Raw genomic sequence first — 23270 nt, forward strand, 5'->3', positions numbered from 1 at the left:
AACATTTTATGATTATTAAAAAATTATGTAAGCAGCACAGCAAGTATTTTCGATAATTATTGAAATTTATTTGTTTTCGCTAATTTATTCAAGAATCTATTTTGAGATGGCAGCATTTTATTACCTACGTGTAGTGAGTGGATGTGATGATGTTTCTGCTCTGATGTTATGATAATATTTATGTTTATTTTCACACTTATATATATATAAAACCTTATACACATCAAAATTAAAAATGGTTTTAGCAGATTTGGGTCGAAAAATCACGAACGCTTTGCGTTCTTTGAATAATGCCACAATTATCAATAAAGAGGTTAATCAAGATTTTATTTACATTTGATGATACGTCAAATTTTAATGTTTATTTATTTTTCTTTGCACTAATTACTGAACACTATTTTTGCATATTTTAATTATTTAACTGAAAATTTAAATAATTATTTGTATTTTCATTTACTCTCTTTTTCAATCAATTTTTATGGTCCGGACAATATGCTACATTTATTTCCTTGATTGCTACGTTCTCCTTTCAAAATAAAGTATAATTCTATGCCTTTATAATTGGCTTATATTAAATTTTTTTCTTCTTCCAAAACTACAAAAAGTTAACAAAAAAAAAAAGTTTAGACTAATTAGAGAAAAGTTTTAGTTTTCGATTTTTCGTCAATAATCAACATTATTTCATATTTTTATTCGTGTTTTTATTTTTGGTGTTCTCATGTTTGTAAATATAGAAGCCTACTGTGTAAATAACTCATTAGTCTTTTAAACATCTATATGAGATTGCAATTGAAGCATGTAATCTGATTTCTCTCCCACTTGGAGAGAAATAAGCTTTCATTCAATTAATTTGAATTAAGTTCCTGTGTATTAAGAGATTTAAAGAGCAGCTTCAAAATTGCCCATATTATATTACGAAAGCGAATGATGATGGAATCTGCTACCTCACTTGTGTTGTGTTATCTATTATTTAAAATTAACATCGTGATCGTAGAGATTTAAACTTAGGTTACAACATAAAAGAAAGAAGAGATAAGATTGATTTAAGCTTCTAAGTAAAAAAAAAACTGAAATATTCAACTTAAAAAAATTTTTATATTGGCACATGGCCATAAATAGAGAATCAACACATATGTAACTTAAGCATGATTTAAATTAAGGCACTATTAAATTAAATTTCAGGGGGAAAAGAAATATTAGATCAAATATAAATATTTATCTGAAGTCGACAATATTCCTCCTGGGAGGGAAAATTAAAGAGGAAAAAAATGCCACCCTGTGACAAGGGCTCGTTCTACCCAGGCATACCAGACGAAAAAATAATATAAATGTTTCAACAAAAAAAACTTCTCATGTCGCCGCAACATTTTCAACTGGTCTGTGAAAGGTCTCTGCTTATTGGCTGCGGACTGTTGGAGGAATCCATCTCTGGTCGAGGGGAACAACTATCCACAGCGTTGCTTTCCGGTCTTTTAAAAACGAAACTATTTCGCTAACCATTCTCAGATTGAAAGGGGGACTGTTATAAATTAAAGTGTCCTAAAATTGGTTTTTAATGAAAGCACCTAACAATGAAAATGAATAAAATGCAATCATAAATATAATAAATATTAAATTACACTGGCCATATTACTACTTAATTATTATCCGCAATTAACTGTATTTACTTAATCCATAACACTTGGCAAAGTTTCTCAAAAATCATGGTTTATTACTCTTTGTTAAAAACAAAGTCTTTGTTGTCTTGGGTGTATTTCATTTGATGTTTGTATCAGTTGAGAGAACATGTAAATGTTCTGAAGTTGCATAAGTTATTGATTAGCTGATGCAGCTTTTAAAATAGAACTTTTAAGTTTTTCTATTGAAACTTTCTCTCTGATATAAATTAGTTAAAAAAAAAAAAGTTTAATATTATTTAGTTAAATATTATTTATCCTAATAAAATTTAACTGCATTTATGTCTAGCTATCTTAGTTTTTAAAAGTTATTTTTTTTCACGAAACATACATAGTGCGTAGCGTTTTTAAAAAGTGCTTATTTTCTTTTTTAAAAGCCCTTAAAGGGGCTTTTTTTCATTGGGTATTTTTAGAAAGTGGTTGATATTCCCTTTTTTAAAAATAGATTTATTTCTTTACCATGTTAACTTTTTACGCACATATTATGAAAAAGTGTGGTTTTCACATTGTTCTATTCAACGTTTTCACAATGCATTCAACCACAATCCATTTCGGCCCATAGCATATGAAACAGGCAATCATTTTACATGTTTTATGAAATACTTGTGAGTCTGCATGTGCGTCTACTGAGCTGAGTTCGATGAGATTCTAGCACTCTCATGTGCAACTCAGCTGCATTTCGCTAGTTATTCCCAATTGCAGCTTTCATTTTCCACCCTCATTTTTCGGACTGAAAAATCTCTTGATCTTTTAATGGTGGCTAATATAATCAAGAAAAGTGTACTTTGTCAGAAACTTTTTATTTTATCACAATCATGTAAAGTCTGAAAATAATTTTGTTAATGTATATGGTGCTTAAAAATATTTTTTAAGTGCTTAAAAATTACTTAAAAGGTGCTTATATTTGTTGAAAGATTTGGCTACACACCCTGTAATGGATATTTAATACTTGTATTGTATATATGAAATATTTTGAAGTTAAAGATTAATTTTAACAACTGATTAAAAGACCTCCAATTTTCAGATTCAGAGTGATAAACTTACCTTGTTGCTGTACTAAATTATATTTTTAAAGTAAATTTTAAACCTCTGGCAATCATCTAGATTAATTCATGTTTACTTTTTAAAGTAATTTTAGCTTTATGAATTCTGTTGTTGTTGTTGTTGTTGCTAATTCCCATCTGGTCTGACGGGGTCAGACCAGATCAATGAATCCGTTGACATTCAGAAAATCCGAAACCAGAATGGGAGAGGAATGAATGTCATTCCAGTCCAGCCCTAAACAGTTCAAGAATTTATGAATTCTAGTTTAAATTATATCAAATCAAGTCTCATAAAATATTTTAAAACAAGAGTAGTTGTATTGTGCTGCTGAAAAAATTTAATTCTAGCTCAATAGTAAAATATTTAGATTTGGTTTAGTTCTCTATAGAACGATGCTTGTAAAAATTAATCATTCATTTCAATATAATCATTTATTAATGTTGCTGATTTATCTTTAAAAAAAATGGGAATACTTTAATTATGTATGCTAAATTCTAAAATGTGAATATTAATTTTTTTATTATCTTCACAATTAAAATTACTCCTATATTTTAATTGACCATTAGCATACAAAAATTTCTAGTTTTTGTAATTTTTTACTCATTGTCTTTATAAATTTTAGAAATATTTCATGGCCTTAATTAATCTAAATTATCTTGTTTTAGGTTTTGGATTCTATGTTAAAGGAAATATGTACAGCACTACTAGAAGCAGATGTTAATATAAAGTTAGTCAAACAACTTCGTGAAAATGTCAGGTAAAAATTTTTTAGTTAAAGCATAATTCTTCACTTATTGTTTTGATTAATTTTAATGAATGTGTTGTATTGATCTTATTTTGTAAACTTCAAAATCCTCAGAATATTTTTTTTTAATTTATGGGCTCTTGTTGAAATATTATTGTTCCTAATATTTTAGATCTGTCATTGATTTTGATGAAATGGCTGCAGGTTTGAACAAGCGGCGTATGATTCAGTCTGCAGTATTTAAAGAGCTAATAAAAGTAAGAAACTATTAAAATATTTTATATATTGTAAATTTATGTGTAAAATTAATGTAAAAGTGTGATAATTTAAATATTGTATTCTGTTAAAAAACTTCCAATGTAAAAATTCCATATTTTATATAAATATTATTTATAATTATATATGTTGAACATCAGTTTAAGGACAAATTTACTTTTAAAAAATGTCAAGCTTGGTGCTGTGGTGTGTAAATTCTGAAAATTTCAAATTTTTTTTCCATCAAAAAATAATCTGTAGAGATGTGTTCGAAATTTTTGTACCTTATTGTTAAAATTAAAATATTCTATTTATTAATATTCCATTTTGTTAAAAATATTCTATTTTGTAACTACATGAAAAATAAAGTTTTCCCATAATTAATAACATAATTTAATGAAAAAAATAGAAAAGAAAGAAATAGTTATTAGAAAATACCAAGACATACATATTCATTTTCATACCACTTAAATTATAAAGATATATTTACAAACATTTTAGATATATTTTCAAAAATTAAAAAAAGAAATGGTATTTATGAAAAATCACAAAAGTGACAATAAAACAAGATTTTATTCAAAAACCAGTGGGTGTTTGCCATTCCTTTATTTATCCCATCCTTTATTTATCCATTAAAAATTGCGAAACTGTATACTGCTGTCCGATTGAAAAAACAACACGAGTGCTCCACGATTGATTTTGAGAAAAGTGGCTTGGCAACTTCTATTGCTAATGCTATAAAAGCTAAAATAGAATTTCAACAAACTGATAATACAAAATATATTTTTGAAAAAAATTTTTTTGCAATAGTTAGCTTACCATATAAAGATGCCTAATATATATAAAACTCAAATTTGAATTTGTTGTCACTTACGGTGATTTTTCAGTTGCATGGTCAGTGTTTTCATCATAGAAAAAAAATGGGTGACAATTTCTCACCCTTTCTCAAAAACAGGGTGAGATTTCAAAAAGTTAAGTGAGATTTCTAAAAACTGAAAAAATACAAATAGACTTGGAAAAAAAATAATTTCTTTTATTATAATACATTTTTAACGTCTTTTTTTTTTAAAGCATTGAATATTTTTGCTGCATCATCATAGAAGATTTTGCCTTTACTAGGTATTTGTCCATCTTACATTAGTGCATAAAAAAATTTGAACGTCTTATATGAAAAACCATACCTACAGTAAACACGTGGTTGCAGAGAAATGTGTTCTGAAAGGGGTTCCGTGGTTCGGAGGGGTTGTGTTCTGTTGTTCGAAAAGGTTCTGAACAATACCTACTGGTAAATAGGGAAGCTAGATAACGGGGCAAGTGTTGAAAATAATGAAGATCCAGGAAGAAAAGTAAAACTGATTTTATTCTAAATGACGTAATTCGAAGCTTTTTCCAAAATGCGAGAATTTCGCGAATTTTGAAATTGATTTACAGAGTGCGCGAATTTCTCGCGGTAATCATTTTTTAATGCGAGAAAAGAAAAAAATATGCGAGATTCTCGCGTTCTCGCGCTGTAGTGAAAACACTGATGGTAGTATACTGGTTATAATATATATTCTAAAATCTTAAAATAACACCTTCAATTTAGATTTGCAATTTCGTAATTGATTGGTGGGCCAATATTGTAATTGTTTCAGAATCGTTTTCCGTTATTTTTTTTTTAAACTTTAGACTTTTGCTGAATAAAATAAGATATATTATACTTTGTTTCACTTTTAAGATTCTATTATTATACATAATAAATTGTGTAAGCTAATTTTTTTTTCTTATTACTCTTATTATTTAATTAGCATTTCCTTAAATTTTTAGCTTGTTGATCCTGGAGTCAAAGCATGGCAACCCACCAAAGGAAAGCCAAATATCATCATGTTTGTCGGTCTTCAAGGAAGTGGTAAAACAACTACTTGTACTAAAGTGAGTGAGAATTTTGTTTTTGTTCTAATCAAGTGTTAGTTTTTGTTATAAATATTATTTAAAAGTATGACTCCATTACAACTTTTTTTTTACTCACTACTTTTCTTTAAATAATATACTGTCCTTAATTCACACCAATAGAAGTATATTTTCCTTTTTTTCTTATTTTTTATGTATAGTTAAACCTCCTGTTATAGTCACTCCTGCTAATTACATATTTTTAATTCCCCGATAATCCTCTAAAAATAAACCACTATGTACATTTTCCACAAAGCGGACACTCACGTAACCAAACGCAGACAATCATTTTGGCCCTGAAACATTATTTTCTATCTCTTCAAACCGGACATTAGTTCTTCTAAATTTGAAAGAAAAAAAACTATTTCTGCTTTAAATTGCAAGGGGAAAAGATGAGGCAAAAAATTTACGTATTTTAAAAATGACGAAAAGATGCAACTTTTCGCCATTTTTAAAACATGTAAATTTTTTGCCTTATCCATTACTAAAAATATTTTTAAGCTATTTCCCTACTGAAGAATCAATCTTTCTCCTGTCACCTTACTTTATCGTTGTAAAGAAAGGTGAGAAAATTATACTGCTCTTCTTGAAATAATCCGGACAGCGGCATCTTTTGATCTTTTCAACTGGACCACACAGGTTATGAGACCCCTCAAGTTGAAATGACATTTTAAATACTCTCAATGCTTTTTCCCCATTGAAACTTTCTTTAATTTTCTTATCAATTGGAAGACTATATTTAATGCAGCTGGGGTAAAAAGGAGAACAGAAATATAATCTTTGATGTGTTCATACAAATGAAACACTTATTCAGACACTTGATAGCTGATCAATTGTGAATAATCAACTCCATAGGTCCTCATGACTTAACTGTGAATCGTGGGAGGTTTACTTTCAAGAAGGTATTAACCATGTTCCCTATCACTGTAAGGGGATGTGAACTTAATAATTGAAACCAACTGAGGACTGAAAGCTCCTATTCGGTATCATACGTCTGACTTGATTATCTATGCTAATAGGAAAATTATATTCATTTATCTGTAGCTATGTATAGAATTATGTATTTATATCAAACTTGTTTATATATTCTTTTCTATCTTTCTTAAAGTTTAAATAAATATTCTTGTAGATAGTTGTTGTAAATTATTTCTACATCTGTGAAAATATTTTAAAAACAATTAATAGTTGTTAAACTCCGTTATTAGGGTACACTTCCCGTAAGCGGACAACTCTTTCATTCCCAAAAATGTCCGCTTAACGGAGGTTTTACTGTATTTCTTTTGTTATGTGAAGAGAATTTCGTTACCCTCAACGCCATAGATATTGCACTGTAGTATATGCTGTGTTCTTTCAAAAAAGAAAATAATAAATAAAAGAAACTTAAAATTCTTCATTTAATAACGATTTTACCCTCTGAGTGTTTTGACTCTATACTAAGTTGTACAGAATTTACCACCGTTACACTCTGCTTCATGGGAGCAATTTTTTTTTTCCAGAAAGGCACTAGCCTAAAGTTCAAAAATAAAATGCTCTGAGAGTTTTTTTTTTAAATGGGCTTTTTTATATTGTCTTTTATCAAATATAGTTATAATACGAATTAAATTATCATTATGAATGCAGAGTATTTTTCAACAGTGTATCAGCTCCATATTTGTTCATTTTATGGTATAAAGCTCTAAGTATAGAAAATTTTGCAGTAGCGTCTTCTGTTGTCAGTAAAAATCAGCTACCATTTTTAAAATAAGATACAAGTTACTTTTATGAAAATGATTTTAATTCTATTTTTTTATGCAGATTTAATCCAATTTTTATGTAAGAGTTTCATATGTTTGTAAGTAAATTAAATGTAGATATTTTATTAATTTGTTTTAATTTTGTTCTGATGGTTTGCTGTTCATAAATTGAATAACGAATGTAAAATTGATCACAATTTCATTCTAGTTACAATATTTACTTTTTTTTTTTGATTTCTACATTTTCTGTCCTATAACCAAACATTTTTCTTGCAGTTAGCTTATTATTATTTAAGAAAAGGATGGAAGACTTGCCTTGTGTGTGCTGACACTTTCAGAGCTGGTGCCTTTGATCAATTAAAACAAAATGCAACAAAAGCTAGAATACCTTTCTATGGAAGGTAAGTTTATCTGTCTTGGGTGCATTAAATTATGTTTTTTAATTGTAAACAGAGGTTATTACAAAAAATTTTTTTGCAGCTATACAGAAGTAGATCCTGTTGTAATTGCTCAAGAGGGTGTAGAAAAATTTAAGAACGAAAGTTTTGAAATTATAATTGTAGATACCAGTGGTAGGCATAAGCAAGAAGATTCATTATTTGAAGAAATGTTACAAGTTTCTAATGCTACGGTAAGTTTATTAAACTAATCGTATAAAAACTATTTGTTTTTAATAATGTTTAACGTTTTTAATAATGTTTTTAACGTGTTTATTCATACGTAAGAAATTTTATAGTTATTTTTTTCTTCCTATTAGCCTATTCTGAGCTTTGCATTCTTAAAAGCAGTAAATCTGAAGTTTTTAGAATTTGAAATGGAGATTTTGGATCAATAATAGAAAGAAATTGAAGCTAAATATAGAGTGTTCTATAATTAAAGTCCTAATATATATTTTTTAGAATTCTTGTCAAAAATGAAGTTTATAAAGCATAAACATTTAAGAAAATGTACACATCATTTAAGCTAAGAAGAATAGAAACAAAATTAATAAATCATTACTGAAATAGGTGGGGCTGAAAACATCAAAGCCTGTTTCTTTGCTGAAGAAAATAGAGAATAGTTAAAATTTAACTATAAGAAATACTGAGTTTCATCAGGATATCAAACTGGTTTTGATATTTTTCACCCTATCTTTTTCACTTGTGATTTAAAGCATTTTGATTTTTTCTCACTTAAATATTCATTTGCACTCCCTATCGTGTATTTATTTTTGACTAGAATTCTGAAAATATACATTAAAAGCGATCATTACAAAAAACCCTTTTTTTTAACATCATATTTTTAATATGTAACAAATATAATTTTTTATTTCGTATAAAGTAGTGACATAGCTCATTCATTGAAAAAAAAATTTTTTTAATTAGTGCCATATGAACTTATATATTTTTATTAAGTTTCTTTTTTTGCGAATTAAAAAAAGAATATTTGTTTCGTAAAAAAGTTATTAGATTTAAACTGAATCTGTGGTATTTTTAACCTATACTACCTGTTTTTGTATCTGCATGCATTTTATTTGTATTAGACATGTTAAAGTCATCGAAATATATTCGTATAAAGAAGTTAATCTTTTCACTCTAAAATTACAGAATCCAGATAATATTATATTCGTGATGGATGCTTCAATTGGTCAAGCTTGTGAAGCACAGGTAATTATTATTTAATTACTACTGTTAAATTATATTAAAATTATCGAAAAAATTATTAAAATAGTTTTAAATATATATTTTGAATATTTACAGGAAATAAATTGAATTCTTAACTAATTGCATGCACACACAACACTTGAAGACTGTCATTTTTCAAATAAAATATTTTTAATTTTCTAACTTAAATTTACAAATCTTGATTAATTAAAATTATTATTTACACCTTTCATTGTTAAAAAATGTATGTGCTTACACCTGGAACAGTAATTATGCAGAAGCTCCAAAGGTGATCCTTTTCACTTTTTTTTTCATGTTTAATATTTAATAATTAAATGCCATAAAGTAAAAATAAAAGTTTTCATTTTCAGTGAGTTTATAATATAAACTTGTTGATTCAATATTTTTTATTAACCACATTAAACTTTATTAAAAAAGTTATTAAAGTAATTTGAAATACTTTTACATATTTTTTTATGAAATAAATTGTTTACTCAATGCTCTAATTCAAATACTTGTCTGTATGCACAAATATGATCCTCTTAGCAATTTAACACTAGAAGACAATCACTTTTAAAATTATTGTGAATTACACAAATCTTGATAGATTGCAATTATTATCTTCTTTACTTATTGTTCGAGATAGTTTGTATACATTTCATGCATCTAATAAAGAGAAGTTAGCTATTTGAAAGCGGAAAATCTCGAAACCACTTCCATTTCTTATAGTATTAAATATTTAATTCTGTTGGAAAGAAGAAGTTAAAAAAATTTAGCTCTATAATATAATCTAGGTATTGTATCTAATGTTGTTAGCGACACTTATAACAATGTAAGTAATGGACATGCAATATGTTAAAGTCAAAATTGTGTAATTTGCAACTAATATTATAACTTATTGATTAAAAATTAGATTTACACATTTGTGACACTATTTGTTTTTACAAAATATTATCCATTTTTAAAAAAAATCCTTTTTGATATTCATATATTAAAAATGTATTTCCAAACCTCACATTTTAAAATTCAGAAGTGAAATGAAATGATAAAGTTAATATTCATTTAACAAATTAAATTACTCTAGAAACTGCTTCATCGATGACAATAATACTTAAAATTGGTTAATTCAATTTTATGTAATACATTTTTTTAAAAATTAGTGTGTATTTATTAACATTCTAGTAGCAAGCAATTTTCTACCATTATTACTATTTTAATTTTTGTTTTATATTTGTAAATTTGTGTCGATTTGTTAGCAGAATTCCTTAGCAAAGTTTTTTTTCTTCCTTTTTTTTTTTAAATTTATATATTGAAATAATCTAAACACTAAAACACACAATTAGCTAATATTATTGTTTAAGAATAAAAAAAATTAGAAATTAATAACAGAATTTCAAAAATATCTTCAAATGCTTCTTAAGCATATTTTGGTTATACATTTCAGGGTTCTTTTACACATTTGTAAATCACAAAATCAACAGTCAAAAACAAAATTTAAAAGGAAATTTTTATAATACCTGCAGTGTACTTCTGGGTACATATAAATGTACTAATGTCTTGCTTAGTTTTATATCATTAAATGCTAACATTTTTTAATATATGAAACTTATTGTTATTTTATCACTTTGTACATTTTTAAAACTTCCTTTCCTTCTCTTTCTAGGCTAGAGCATTCAAAGATAAAGTAGATGTAGGTGCTGTTATAGTTACAAAATTAGATGGTCACGCAAAAGGTGGAGGAGCACTTAGTGCGTAAGTTAATATCTGTTTAAAAAAACACTTTTTTCACACATATTTTATTTATAATTAACAGCAATTGATTAATAAATTTATTTCCTAATTATATCTCCTTATGAGGTTTATCTTAAGGTAAACATGGGTTTCATATTTCCAACATAAAGCTAGTGATTTATAATTCTCTTTTATTTCCATTTTTGTTTTTGATTCTGAAATTTTCAACATTGCTTAATTTTGTCACCTTCAGTTAATGAAACTTTTTCATCCTGAATTTGATGTAGCTGAGCCACATTCAGATAACATGATATTAAACAGTGCATTTATTTGAATGACCTATTCTGTTTTTTTAACAATCATTAGGATCATATTGTTCACTACCATTGGTTTAATTCATTGATTACAGTAAATCAAAATCAATGTAAAATTGACTCATTGTATAATTCACTTTGTGCAATTGTGATGATCACATGTACATGGTATTAGAAACTTCATTTGTTTTATGAATAGAAAAGCATGTTTTATGAGTTAAATTAATTTGTAAGAGATAATTTCAAAGTTGTTAAAATTTCCATTTAACTAGAATTATATATTAAATCTGGCCAAGTATAGCACCGGGTTAGGTTAACCTCAACTATAGACCATTTCAAGTTCCTGACCTTTGAAATTGATGCGACCCGAGTAGCAGAATTAACAGATCTTTGTAAATTTATTTGCAAACCAAACACAGTCAGATAGACTATTATTGTCGAAATTATGCTTAATTTAACATGCATATAGCAAAATTAGCACATATACTGTTGACAAAAATTATGTAGGGGAGAGGGGGACACATGTGAACAAATTTTTTTATTTCTTCATTTTTCAAAAAATATCATCAATTTTTCATAGTGAAGAAGTCCATATGTTTAAATAGTCTTTTCTTTGTCTTATGGAATTTTTTAGGATTTTTCAATAAAATATTTCTTTACTTTATGATATTTTAGAAAAATGACTTCAATTGTTCACATGTGCCCCTGTTGGGGGCACATGTGAACATGCCTGGGGCATATGTGAACAAGATTAAAAACACAGAGCAATCATCATATTTCCAAGAAAAAAAATCTTTAATATAACAGGTATAGATACGCATTGTACTAAATGGGTTGTAGCTTACTATGTGAATTTAAATTGTACAACAGTACTGTCAATAAGAAAATAATTTTTCAGCTGTACAATAATTTTTCTGTTGTTGGGTTTTTCGCAACTTCATGTTCCATGGGATTTGTAATGGGCCTTTTTCTTTCTTCTCTGATACTCTTTCATGTTTTTTTTTTGTTCAATTTTTCTATGTTTTCATTTGCAGCTTTAGCAATTCTATTTTCTCAGGTGTATCAGTTATTTTGCGTGGTGCGCGATCCACCATTTAATAAAAAGAAATTTTTTTAAAGGAAAAATTTATAAATTAATTATGGAAAATTAAATAATAATAGTTTTAAATGCATACATATTTTTTAAACTTATAATATCAGGAGGATAATAATCTTAATACTATGTAGGGGCACTTGTGAACTGTTCACATCTGCCCTAGATGTTTTGTTCACAAGTGCCCCCATCATTCTTCTTAAACCTAACTTGAAAAATAAGGAATTTTTAATTGAGTAAAAAAAAAATAATTGTCATAAACTTACCTGAATGTTCATATAATGGTCTGCAATAGTTAATTTTAGTTTATTAGTTAATTTATACTATACTTTCACTTGAAGAAGCGAATGATTATAATATATACAACACCAGCTGATACAAAGAAATTGTCAGAATGTTTTCAGAATGTCAGAATTGTCAGAATGTCTCATTGCTCTGAAAGTTTTTCAGAGAGGTAGGACTAGTACTGCCATCAATTGAAAATTTTTCCAGATTTTTTATTTCAAACCATATTGGTAAAACATACCATGTTCACGTGTTCCCCCCTCTCCCCTATAAAAAAATTTTACAAATTTGTTTCAATTTCAAAAAATATATATGTATACACACTTTTGAATGAAAGGAATAATGGGCTAATTGAAAGTTAAATAATGGAATACAGTCTATAAACTAGCAAGTCGAGTTTTAGAAAATTAAAAATTTATTTCTCAAATTTTTCTTATCATTTAAATTCATTATTTTTCAAAATTGAAGCTAATTAAAGTGAATAATCTGAAATTTTTAAAGTCATCATTTTTCATTTATATATTTGCAGATTGGTACACTATTTTTGTTTAGGACCTGAAACAAATTGCAATTAATAAATTTCGAATTTGAAAATGATTGTTGTTTCTCCTCTTAGTAGTATTTTTGGCCTGTTTTTTAATCTGAGAAGAAAATATATCTTTAGGCACAGTGATATATACATATTTAATTCCGATGTGAAACAAAATAGTTCTCATAGAACTGCATTGAGGATACTGGTTATAATAGGCTAAATAAATAAATATTATTTTTCATACATTGGGTCAAAATGCCACTTAATCCTAATAAATACATTGTAAGATTAAGAATTGTTTCCATATGAAGTGTTTTATGAAGTTATCATCATTAATATTTTAATAAAATACATGATACAGCAAAAAATTAAGACATTTTAACTTAACTGACATAAAGTTTAAATAATTTTTAAGTGCATTTTTATGGATGAGCAGTGATATTTGTTTGACTTAAAATTAAAGTTTAATATTGCATGTACAGTAGAGAACCGATTATCCGGAACGATCGGGACCATCGCGATTCCGGATAACTGATTTTTTCCGGTTTTCNGACGTATGGTGTGGCAGAAGTCGAATTCTTGGCCATAGATGGCGCCACCAAAAAACAAGAAATACACACTCTGCCTTAAATTTGCTCGGTTTCACCAAGCAGGCCTGAAAGTGTGGCAAGTGGCGTTAGAAACAACAACAACACAATCAGATATTATTGTAAAAATTAGGGTTAATTTAACACGTGTATAGCAAAATTAGCACATATACAGTAGACAGAAATTATGTATGAAAAACGTAATTTTTTTTTTTTAATTTAAAAAATAATTATACACATTTAAATGAAAGGAATAATGGGCTAATTGAAAGTTAAATAATTGAATGCAGTCTATAAACTAGCAAGTAGAGTTTTTGAAAATTAAGAATTTATTTCTCTAATTTTTCTTGTCATTTAAATTCATTATTTTTCAATATTAAAGCTAATTAAAGTCAATAATCTGAAATTCTTAAAAGTCATTTCTTTTTGTTTATATATATCTGCAGATTGGTAGACTATTTTTGTTTAGGTCCTGAAACTTGCAATTATTAAATTTGGGAATTGAAAAGGATTGTTGTTTCTTCTCTTAGTAATATTTTTGGCCTGTTTTTTAATCTGAGAAGAAAATATAACTTTAGGCACAGTGATATATACATATTTAATTCTGAGGTGAAACAAAATAGTTCTGCTAGAGGATTTCTGCTATTGAGGATACTAGTTATAATCGGCTAAATAAATAAATATTATTTTTCATACATTGGGTCAAAACGCCATATAATCCTAATAAATGCATTGTAAGATTAAGAATTGTTTTAATATGAAGTGTTTTATGAAGTTATCATTAATATTTTAATAAAATACATGATATAGCTAAAAATTAAGGCATTCTAACTTAACTGACATGATGTTTAGATAATTTTTAAGTGCATTTTTATTGATGGGCAGCGATTTGTTTGACTTAGAATTAAAGTTTAATATTGCATGTACCTTGTGTTAATGGTGTAATAAATTTAAATTGATAGTTGATGAGTAATAAATTATCAGTTTATATTTTTTGATTAAAATTACATTTCAAAATTAATTTTATTTTGATTACATCTATATTTTAAATATTTCATATTTGTAATGTAAGTCCTAATTTAATATTTTTTGTGAATTTTAATTTTCTATTATTTCTTTTTAGAGTTGCTGCTACACAGAGTCCTATCATATTTATTGGCACTGGTGAACATATAGATGATTTCGAACCTTTTAAAGTAAAACCTTTTGTCAGCAAGCTTTTAGGTAAAAACTAAATCTTTTAACAGACTCTTTTTTCCCTACATTGCTACTACTTATACACGAATTAACTCATGAAGTCTTTAAAAAGCCTTAAGTTGAAACATCATATTATTTTACGCATTGAAATTTTATTTTACAGATTAACAATATTCATATTTTAGGAATGGGAGATATTGAAGGATTAATTGACAAAGTAAATGAACTGAAACTAGATGACAATGAAGAACTTATAGAAAAATTAAAACATGGTAAGCTTTTATAATTTTTACTTTGCTCGATTTTAACTAACAGTTAAAATTGATTTATTAAATGCAAACTTTAAAAAATGTGTAGAACCAAGGATTTTTTATAGTTTCTATAGACTTATAGTATATATTCCATTTCTTTGTGACTTATCTATCAGATCAGATTTTCAATTTGTTATCATTGTGATACATTTTCATTTCTAAAATGATTGTACTGCATGATGATCTGTGCTAAAATGTGCAAAAGTATGCTAAATCACTAATAAAATCTATGCTAATCAAATAAAATGTATGCTAATCACTAACAGTAAGTGCTAAAATCACTAATAAAAATTAAAGCTTATAGCTGTTATAAAGTCTCATAAGTGCAAACTCTCCATATTTGCTAAGTAAGGCACTCCAACTTTTATGCTATTTTACTAAAAATCTACTAACCTCTTGTTTTGATTCAATATTTAATAAACTTCAATGAAAAGATAATTTTTACTGTAAAATGATTTCTTTTTCACTTAATTTTTTTTTAAAAATTATTATTGAAACAGCTGTATCAGTTTTTTTTAAATTAACAGCTAGCATTAAAACTTGTTGAGTGTTTTAAAGTAATTTTTTATCTTTTTAAGTATTTGATAGTACCTTTTCATGGTTTACTTTTTATTAACTGAAATTTGTAAAAGCTTATTTTAGCGATTGATTTAATATAACTTACTGAAGTCTTTATTAAAGCTTCATTTTATATTTCAATAAAATTGCAGTAAGTTTTTTAATGATTAGGCAGATGTGAAAGAAAATTATTGCTGTATATCAGCATACATGTAAATGCTCACAGACTGGCTAACTAACAGGATTTTTTTAAAAATAAAATTAACAGTTTTACTAATGAACTTCTCTTCAATTAATTTTGAATCTGGGTAAAAATGTATAAAGGCAGTGGCAGTTGTTTTATATACTCACTAAGCACATTATTTAGTGCATTATCATTAAATTTCTCAATTAATCTGCTTTTCAATAGTACTAAGTGTAAAGACGCTTTTCAAGTGTACTAATGTTTATATTTTATCATACATAATTGTAACTAGTTATTTTAAAATGCATCTTTATCTAAGGAATAAAATGTTTTTTGACAAAAGGAATTTTGAAATAAAATTATTATTTCTTAATGTAAAACTAAGTAGTAGTTAAAAGGATTAATAAACTTAAAAGTATACACTAATTAGACATTTGCTAACTTTAGATTCAAGAAAATATTTTTTAGTATGAAATTTTTATTCTATGGCATTTAGTTTAGTAGTTATAAAAATTTAAATCCTACCTTTTTTTTCTAATACTTTAGGTGAGTTTACATTGAGAGATATGTACGAACAATTTCAAAATATTATGAAAATGGGACCTTTCAGTCAAATTATGGTAAGGAATGTGAAATAAGTAATTTTATTTCCCTCCTTTTTTTAAAATCATTTTTTAATATTTATATTATAAAGTTATATAAAAATTAAATTTTTACAATATGCAAATATTGTAACCTTAATCTAATCATATTTTCTCCTGCTCCCCTTAAACATTGATAATTTTGTATTGAATTTTATTTTATGTGTTTTCTCTAATAGAGTAACTATTAAATTATTTTATTGAAAATTAAAATTTTTGCTTTGTTATGAAAGATGATTTACCCTGAGCTGGTAAATAAGGCTGCAAGTAGGAATCAGTTAAGTGTTATTTTAACCAAACAATCAATTTTAATTTGGCATAGTTTTAAAAAAAATAAAGAATTTATTCTCCACTTGCCTCTTTTTCAAACTAGAAATAATTGCTTATTTATTATTATTTATTGTAATTTATTATTATTGTAGAATATGATCCCAGGATTTAGTAGTGATTTCATGACAAAAGGCAATGAACAAGAATCCATGTCCAGGTTAAAAAAGCTGATGACTATCATGGACAGCATGAATGACCGAGGTTTGAATCTTTGATATTAGAAATATGTATATATTTTGGTCGAACACTATTGATTTTACCTCAATATGTATGCATATTTACACAGAATATATATTATCCAATAGGCCTTGAATTTTTTGCTTCATTCATGCTTAATATTTCTTTAATAATGCTTAATATTTAACACCTCTTATTTATTCTTAACCTTAAAGTGTTGATGTAGATACAACGTTAATATTTGATAGATTAGTAATAGGTACATTCATTTATATGAAACAAGAACAGATGTTAAGGGGGCATGTAATATTTTCATACAGACATGTGTTTTGTAGATTATATCTCCTTGAGAGCATTAAAAAATTTTGAGACTTTTCAAGCCGTGATGCTGACATTGCTGATAAGAATAAATTCGTAATGAATGCCAATTAAAATTTTTCTAAAAAAAAAAGAGGAAAAAAATTTTTTTTTCCTAGTTCCAGAATTAATGTTCTAATTCTGGAAAATAGATTTATAGAAAATTTTGCCTGTTATTTTGGAAAATTTCAATATTTATATATATATATATATAATCAAATGTGATAATTTGTATCATAGTGATGGAATTCAAATTAGGTTACACACGCCTAACAATTTTTTGACTTTCACCAGTGCATTTTTTAAAATATTGTGAAATTAAACAGTTAAAAGAAATTTTCAGATTTTCGTCAATTACTTATAACTAATTCTTTAATTTGTTCAAGCAAACAAAAAAACCTACTAATTTAATTATCCTATATTGAAATCACTTGAATAGAAGGAAAGGAGTTCTGCAACTTTTATTAAATATATATATTTTTAATAGAAGATAAAAGCTACTATTAATTTTAGATTTGCCTAATTCTCACTGTACCTTAACTGTATCTGAATTTTTCAAATAATTAGTAATTTTTAGTAAAAGTTAAAAGGATTTTTAGGAATCAATATGCAGAACTTTAGAGGTTTTATGAATCAGAGCTTGTATTACATAACTGTTTTATTCTAAGAGTTTTTTCTCTTTATAATGAAAGCAAAAAGGTTTAAAATTTATAAGTTGAAATTGTTTCTAAGTTTCCTATATTGTCCATATTTCTCTCTACTATTTTTTTTTTTAAAAAGTGTTTAAAATAATTATAATAATATATATTAAAACATTATCTCTATTTTTTTGTTACAGAATTAGATCACAGGGAAGGAGCAAAGCTTTTTTCTAGACAAACAGGTCGTATTACAAGGGTAGCAAGGGGAGCTGGTGTTGCTACGAGAGACGTTCAAGAGTTGCTTTCACAATATACTAAATTTGCTGCCATGGTAAAGAAAATGGGTGGCATCAAAGGCTTATTTAAAGGTACTAAATCACTTTTTCTAAAATGAAAATGTAAAAGATATTTTATTTTTTTTCGAAATTTATCATAAAAACTTTCCAGTTCATAATGGATTTTGGCCATTGGGGCCCTTAATAATGTTGCGCGATTTGAAAATCCTGCATCACACATCACGATTTGTATTCACACGATTTAGAAATTGCACGTCATGATCTGCATTTGTGTGATTTAAAAATGACACATGGTGATCCATATATGTGCGATTTGAAAATGACACATCGCGATCAGCATTCGTGTGGTTTAAAAAATCACAGATCGCGATGTTTATTCACGTGATTTAAAGATAATAAAATTGCAGTTTGTATTCATGTGATTTAAAAATCACACAGTAATCCGTATTTGAGTGATTTAAAAATCACACAAAGGAATCTGTATTTGTGCAATTTAGCATTGCAAAGCAGTTTTTAAGGAGTTTATCTATGAAATCTAAGAGCACAATTTGTATTTACAGGATATATTAATGACATATCTTGATCCACATTCATGCGATTAAAAAAAAATCCCACAACATCTTATATTTGTAGGATCTAAAAATTGCACATCGTAATCTGTATTAGTGTGATTTAAAAACCACGTAGTGCAATTCCCTATTCCATAGCTGCCAACTCTACTGGTAATAAATATTTTCACCCTTATTTTGTTTGCTTTCGCGGCAAGAAACAGCTACGCCTGAATTATGAAAATACAAGCTATCTGGCGGGAGGGTGAAAATACAGAAAATCTTATTTTTTGCGCTTAAAAACAGAGAAAATAGACAAAATGAGTAAAAATGCGGAAGGGTTAGCAGCTACAACGTAGTTTGAATTTTTTGTTTATCTTCGAAAATATAATTAATTGCAACGACTACATTTCAGAAAAAGTGGAATATTTATAAAACAAAAAAATAATCTAAACTTTTAGAAAATCTGAGTTTTCGTTAAAAAGGCTGAAATTCGAGAGACAATATCTAAAAAATCTAATCCCTGTAAAGAGTGGATAGTTTAAGTATTTGTGTTTAGTAGTAAGAGTGTTCTAGTTCTTAATGCAATATAATTTAATAATCAGATAATTAATATATTTTATTTTTGTATGTAGTTACATTAAAATTGTATTTGTAATACTGAAGCAAAAAATTAACTCAACTAAAATGTTTTGATCCTGATAAATATTAAAATTTTAGTAAAACCTCATTTAAAAATGATTTAAGTTTGAAAAATTGTGTTAAGTTAATATTTTTGTGTTTGAAATGTTATCTTTTTATTTGTTTATATATATATATAGTAATTTTTTAGTTCATGAATAATGTTGATACTTTTCTTTCTTTGAAATTAAGTTTACACCCCTTTTGAAAATAGCATATCTGAATTTCTATCAGATGAAAAATTTTGGCTTTGTAAAATGTTCTTAAAAGACATTATTAAATAATTTTAAATCTATGTTCTAATTTGAATGCTTGTAACCACTAATTGCTGAGTTATTTTATTTTCGGTTTATTTAGTAGTTCGGTATACTTTTTTATTGTATTTGCTTCGATTCGCTTAATAAAAATACATGCAAAGCGTAAAGCAATATTGTTTTTTAAGAGAGAAAGTTACAGGTTTAGATCTTCTTTCGGCTATACTGAGTAATAATATAAATCATGAATAATGTAACATGTGTAAATTATGGAAAGTGTTAGGTTGAAGTCATGAATCTAACAACTAAATTTAGCAGATAACCTGAATGTAAAATGAAAGTTACAATTTATCTTTATTCAAATAAATGAATGTAAAACCATTTTAATTAAATTAAGTCTTTATTAAATTCACATTTCACTTGACTGAAATTTATTATTTTGTATTTCTTTAGGTGGTGATATAGCAAAAAATGTTAACTCCGTTCAAATAAATAAATTAAATCAACAGATGGCAAAAATGATGGATCCTAGAGTATTACAACAAATGGGTAAGTTTTTTAAAAAAAATTTTATTAGATATTAGTTGAACCAATTATTTTTTTATTATTATGAATGTTTTTATATGCATGTATATGTAATTTTTCTTTGAATTTTACTATGCAAATAATTTTAAAAATGGTGTGTACCATAATAAATGTTTCCAGTGTGATGCTAGCTTCAAAATATTTTATATCTCTAATCCAAAGTTAGCAGTTACCTATGAAGTAAATTCATTGAAATTAGATATTACGTTTGCAATTTCTCAGCAGTTCTTAAAAAGGAAAAGTTCTTGTTTTTTATTTTCAAAAAAAAAGAATGGAAGAAAGATAATGCTCTACTAAAGGGAAATATAAATACAAGTTTGTATCACTATGCCGTTTCAATATTTTTTTCAAATTCCAATTACTTGTTTTGATGTCTGTGATCTATACAAATAACTAAAATCATATTTTCTGATTGGAAACTTATTTGTTATCACTGTTAATTTTAGAATCATTATTGTATTTAATATTTATTTTAAATTGTATATCTTTTTTTTAGAATTTCATCAATAATTTTAGTTTTTTAAATTATTTTTTTAACCATAAATTTTTCTTAGTTTGCCATAGGTATATTTTTAATTGACTCCTTAATTTATTGATTTTTTCTATGATGGGAAAGATTATTTAATTTCTTGCAATTTATTTCATTCTTGCAATCACATAGAGATTTGCAATTTTTTTTCTTTTTTAAATTGAAACATGTAAATCTCTAAATGATTGCACGAATATCTTGATTATTATCGATCAGATTAAATCGCACTCTTATCTCGTTTCACTTGTAGGAAAAATGGTTGATCCTCATTTGTCTTAAAAAAATCTGATAAAATAGTTTCATTTTTATATTTATAGGTGGCATCAGTGGACTACAGAATATGATGCGCCAACTGCAAGGTGCAGCTACAAATAACCTGGGTGCAAGATCAGGGAAATGACATTCTTGTGATGCCTAAAACCAAATTCATTCTTTTTGTTGCCTAATGGTAACTCACAATGGTAACAGAGAGACTGTCTGTGATGGTTTCAAGAATAGTTACAAAATTATTATTTATGGTAGATGCTCATCAGCCATTTCTACCAATTGTACATTAAACTTTTGTACACAATTTTATGACTTGTAAAAAAATATAGGAAAAGAAATTCTTATTAGACACTATGCATTAAGGAATTCTTTTTTTATACGAATGAAATGTAAATATGCCAAAATTGTGTATAACTTATTTGCCAGAAGTCCATTAATGTCAATAAAAGTATCACTTGGGTTTTAATCTGTCTTTTGTTATTAAAGTCAATAAATTAAAAACAGTAACATAACGCTGCACCAGAAAGAGAGCTGTGAAAAAAAAAAATTTTTTTTTCATGCCCGAAGTCTTCTATGAATTTAATATTCTCCAATAAATAAAAATTAGAACAATATATTTAAAAGACTAGACTTCATTTTTTTTTAATTAAAAAAACTTCAGAAGTGTTGAACACTAGTCAGGTTTTCAAACTTCTGTGTTGAAAAGTTAATTTAACTATTTTATAATGTATTTTTTCGATTTTCTCCATACGTAGCAGTTTTCTAAGTTTTAAAATCGTTTGCTGTTTTAACTTCATTATCCTTAATACTTATCTACTTGTCATTTTAATTGTATTATTATTAATATAAGAGTTTGTTTTTATCATTTCCATTTAACATTCTTCAATGTGTAATCATTATCACAATAAAGCAAAATGTAATTCTTCAGATTCGCTTTTATTCTCTTTGAATTATGATTCTCGTATTACGATTCCTATTGACGACAAAGTAGGTATTGTGATTTACGAATCAAAATCGAGATTACGAATAATGATCGTGAACAATTCATTAGTTAACATGTATTTTAATCTTATTTTACTATTCATATTTACAGATTATACTCCTCAATTTAACCTTGACAAAGTAGAGATTGTGATTTACAAACCAGCATCGAGATTTACGAATAATGATTGTGAACAATTTGTTGGTTAACATGTTTTTCGAAACTTATTTTACTATTCATATTTACAGATTATACTCCTGAATTTAACCTTGACTTGCAATGTCCTGTCATTGCACCAACCACATTTCATGTATACACTTTGCGTAATCACACAAATTAAAAATCATATACGTTTCATAAGTATGTCGCAATTAGTATTTATGTGATTTAAAACTAAAACATTTTCACATCAAATATTATGATTCGTATTCATGAATTTAAAAACCAATATTGTGATTCATGTGACTTAAAATTTATTCATTTCAATTATTCTTATTCAATTTAAGATTAAATTATCGGGATTCATATTCATACGATCTTAAAATCAAACATCGCTTTTTTTATTCATGCAATTTAATTTTAAAAGTTGATAATACTAATTCATGAATAAAATTTGAAAAAAGTTTTGTATGTAGCCTAATTATAAATTTAACACATTTGTAACATTTATTTTCAATGTTCACACAAATAATTTTAAAAGATATCACCTTTTTGAAGCTCCTACTGTAGCTAAATAATAGTCCAAATCTGTGCTAAGAACTGAAATCTCTTTTAATATTGTCACGAAATGTAGGTATTTTTAAAAATAATATGTCTTATAATGTTGATCAGGGTGCGTAACGTTTTTAAAAAGTGCTTAAAGGTACTTATTTTCGTTTTTAAAAATGAGATTTTTTCTTTACCACATCATTTCCTCCCCCAGGAATTATGCAAAAAACGTGGTTTTTCACATTGTTCTATTCAACGTTTTCACCATTCAACCATAATCCATTTTGGCATACATATCTCATAAATTCGGTTGTTAAATATGATTTTATAAATAACTTTTGTTCAAATCTAAAAAATACACTTGATAGCCTTTTTAAATGATAGTTAAATTAATTATAGTTTTGAATAAAAAATTTTTTTACGTATTTGTATAAAGTAATTATTAATTTAAAAAATA

The 23270-nt window shown here is 26.4% G+C and overlaps 1 protein-coding gene across 1 annotated transcript; it reads left to right on the forward strand.

The window, feature by feature from the left end:
• The first annotated feature begins 108 nt into the window (after positions 1-108).
• On the forward strand, positions 109-21589 carry LOC107440228 (signal recognition particle 54k). Its single transcript, XM_043045615.2, has 15 exons — positions 109-313; positions 3386-3477; positions 3638-3722; positions 5527-5631; positions 7659-7783; positions 7863-8013; positions 8969-9028; positions 10689-10777; positions 14691-14791; positions 14950-15036; positions 16364-16437; positions 16881-16989; positions 18161-18331; positions 20196-20291; positions 21174-21589. Exons 1-15 carry the CDS (start codon positions 236-238, stop codon positions 21254-21256), a joined length of 1506 nt encoding a protein of 501 aa, XP_042901549.1. The 5' UTR covers positions 109-235; the 3' UTR covers positions 21257-21589.
• The last annotated feature ends 1681 nt before the right edge of the window (positions 21590-23270 follow it).

The sequence above is a fragment of the Parasteatoda tepidariorum genome, chromosome 3 (genome assembly GCF_043381705.1).
Source record: "Parasteatoda tepidariorum isolate YZ-2023 chromosome 3, CAS_Ptep_4.0, whole genome shotgun sequence".
Lineage (NCBI taxonomy): Eukaryota > Metazoa > Arthropoda > Arachnida > Araneae > Theridiidae > Parasteatoda > Parasteatoda tepidariorum.

Bases quoted from the DNA above. Each gene is read 5' to 3' on its own strand.
- LOC107440228 (XM_043045615.2), top strand. From the start codon at position 236: ATGGTTTTAGCAGATTTGGGTCGAAAAATCACGAACGCTTTGCGTTCT. The intron at 7,784-7,862 runs GTAAGTTTATCT...ATTTTTTTGCAG, and splicing joins AGAATACCTTTCTATGGAAG to CTATACAGAAGTAGATCCTG. The intron at 20,292-21,173 runs GTAAGTTTTTTA...TTATATTTATAG, and splicing joins TAGAGTATTACAACAAATGG to GTGGCATCAGTGGACTACAG.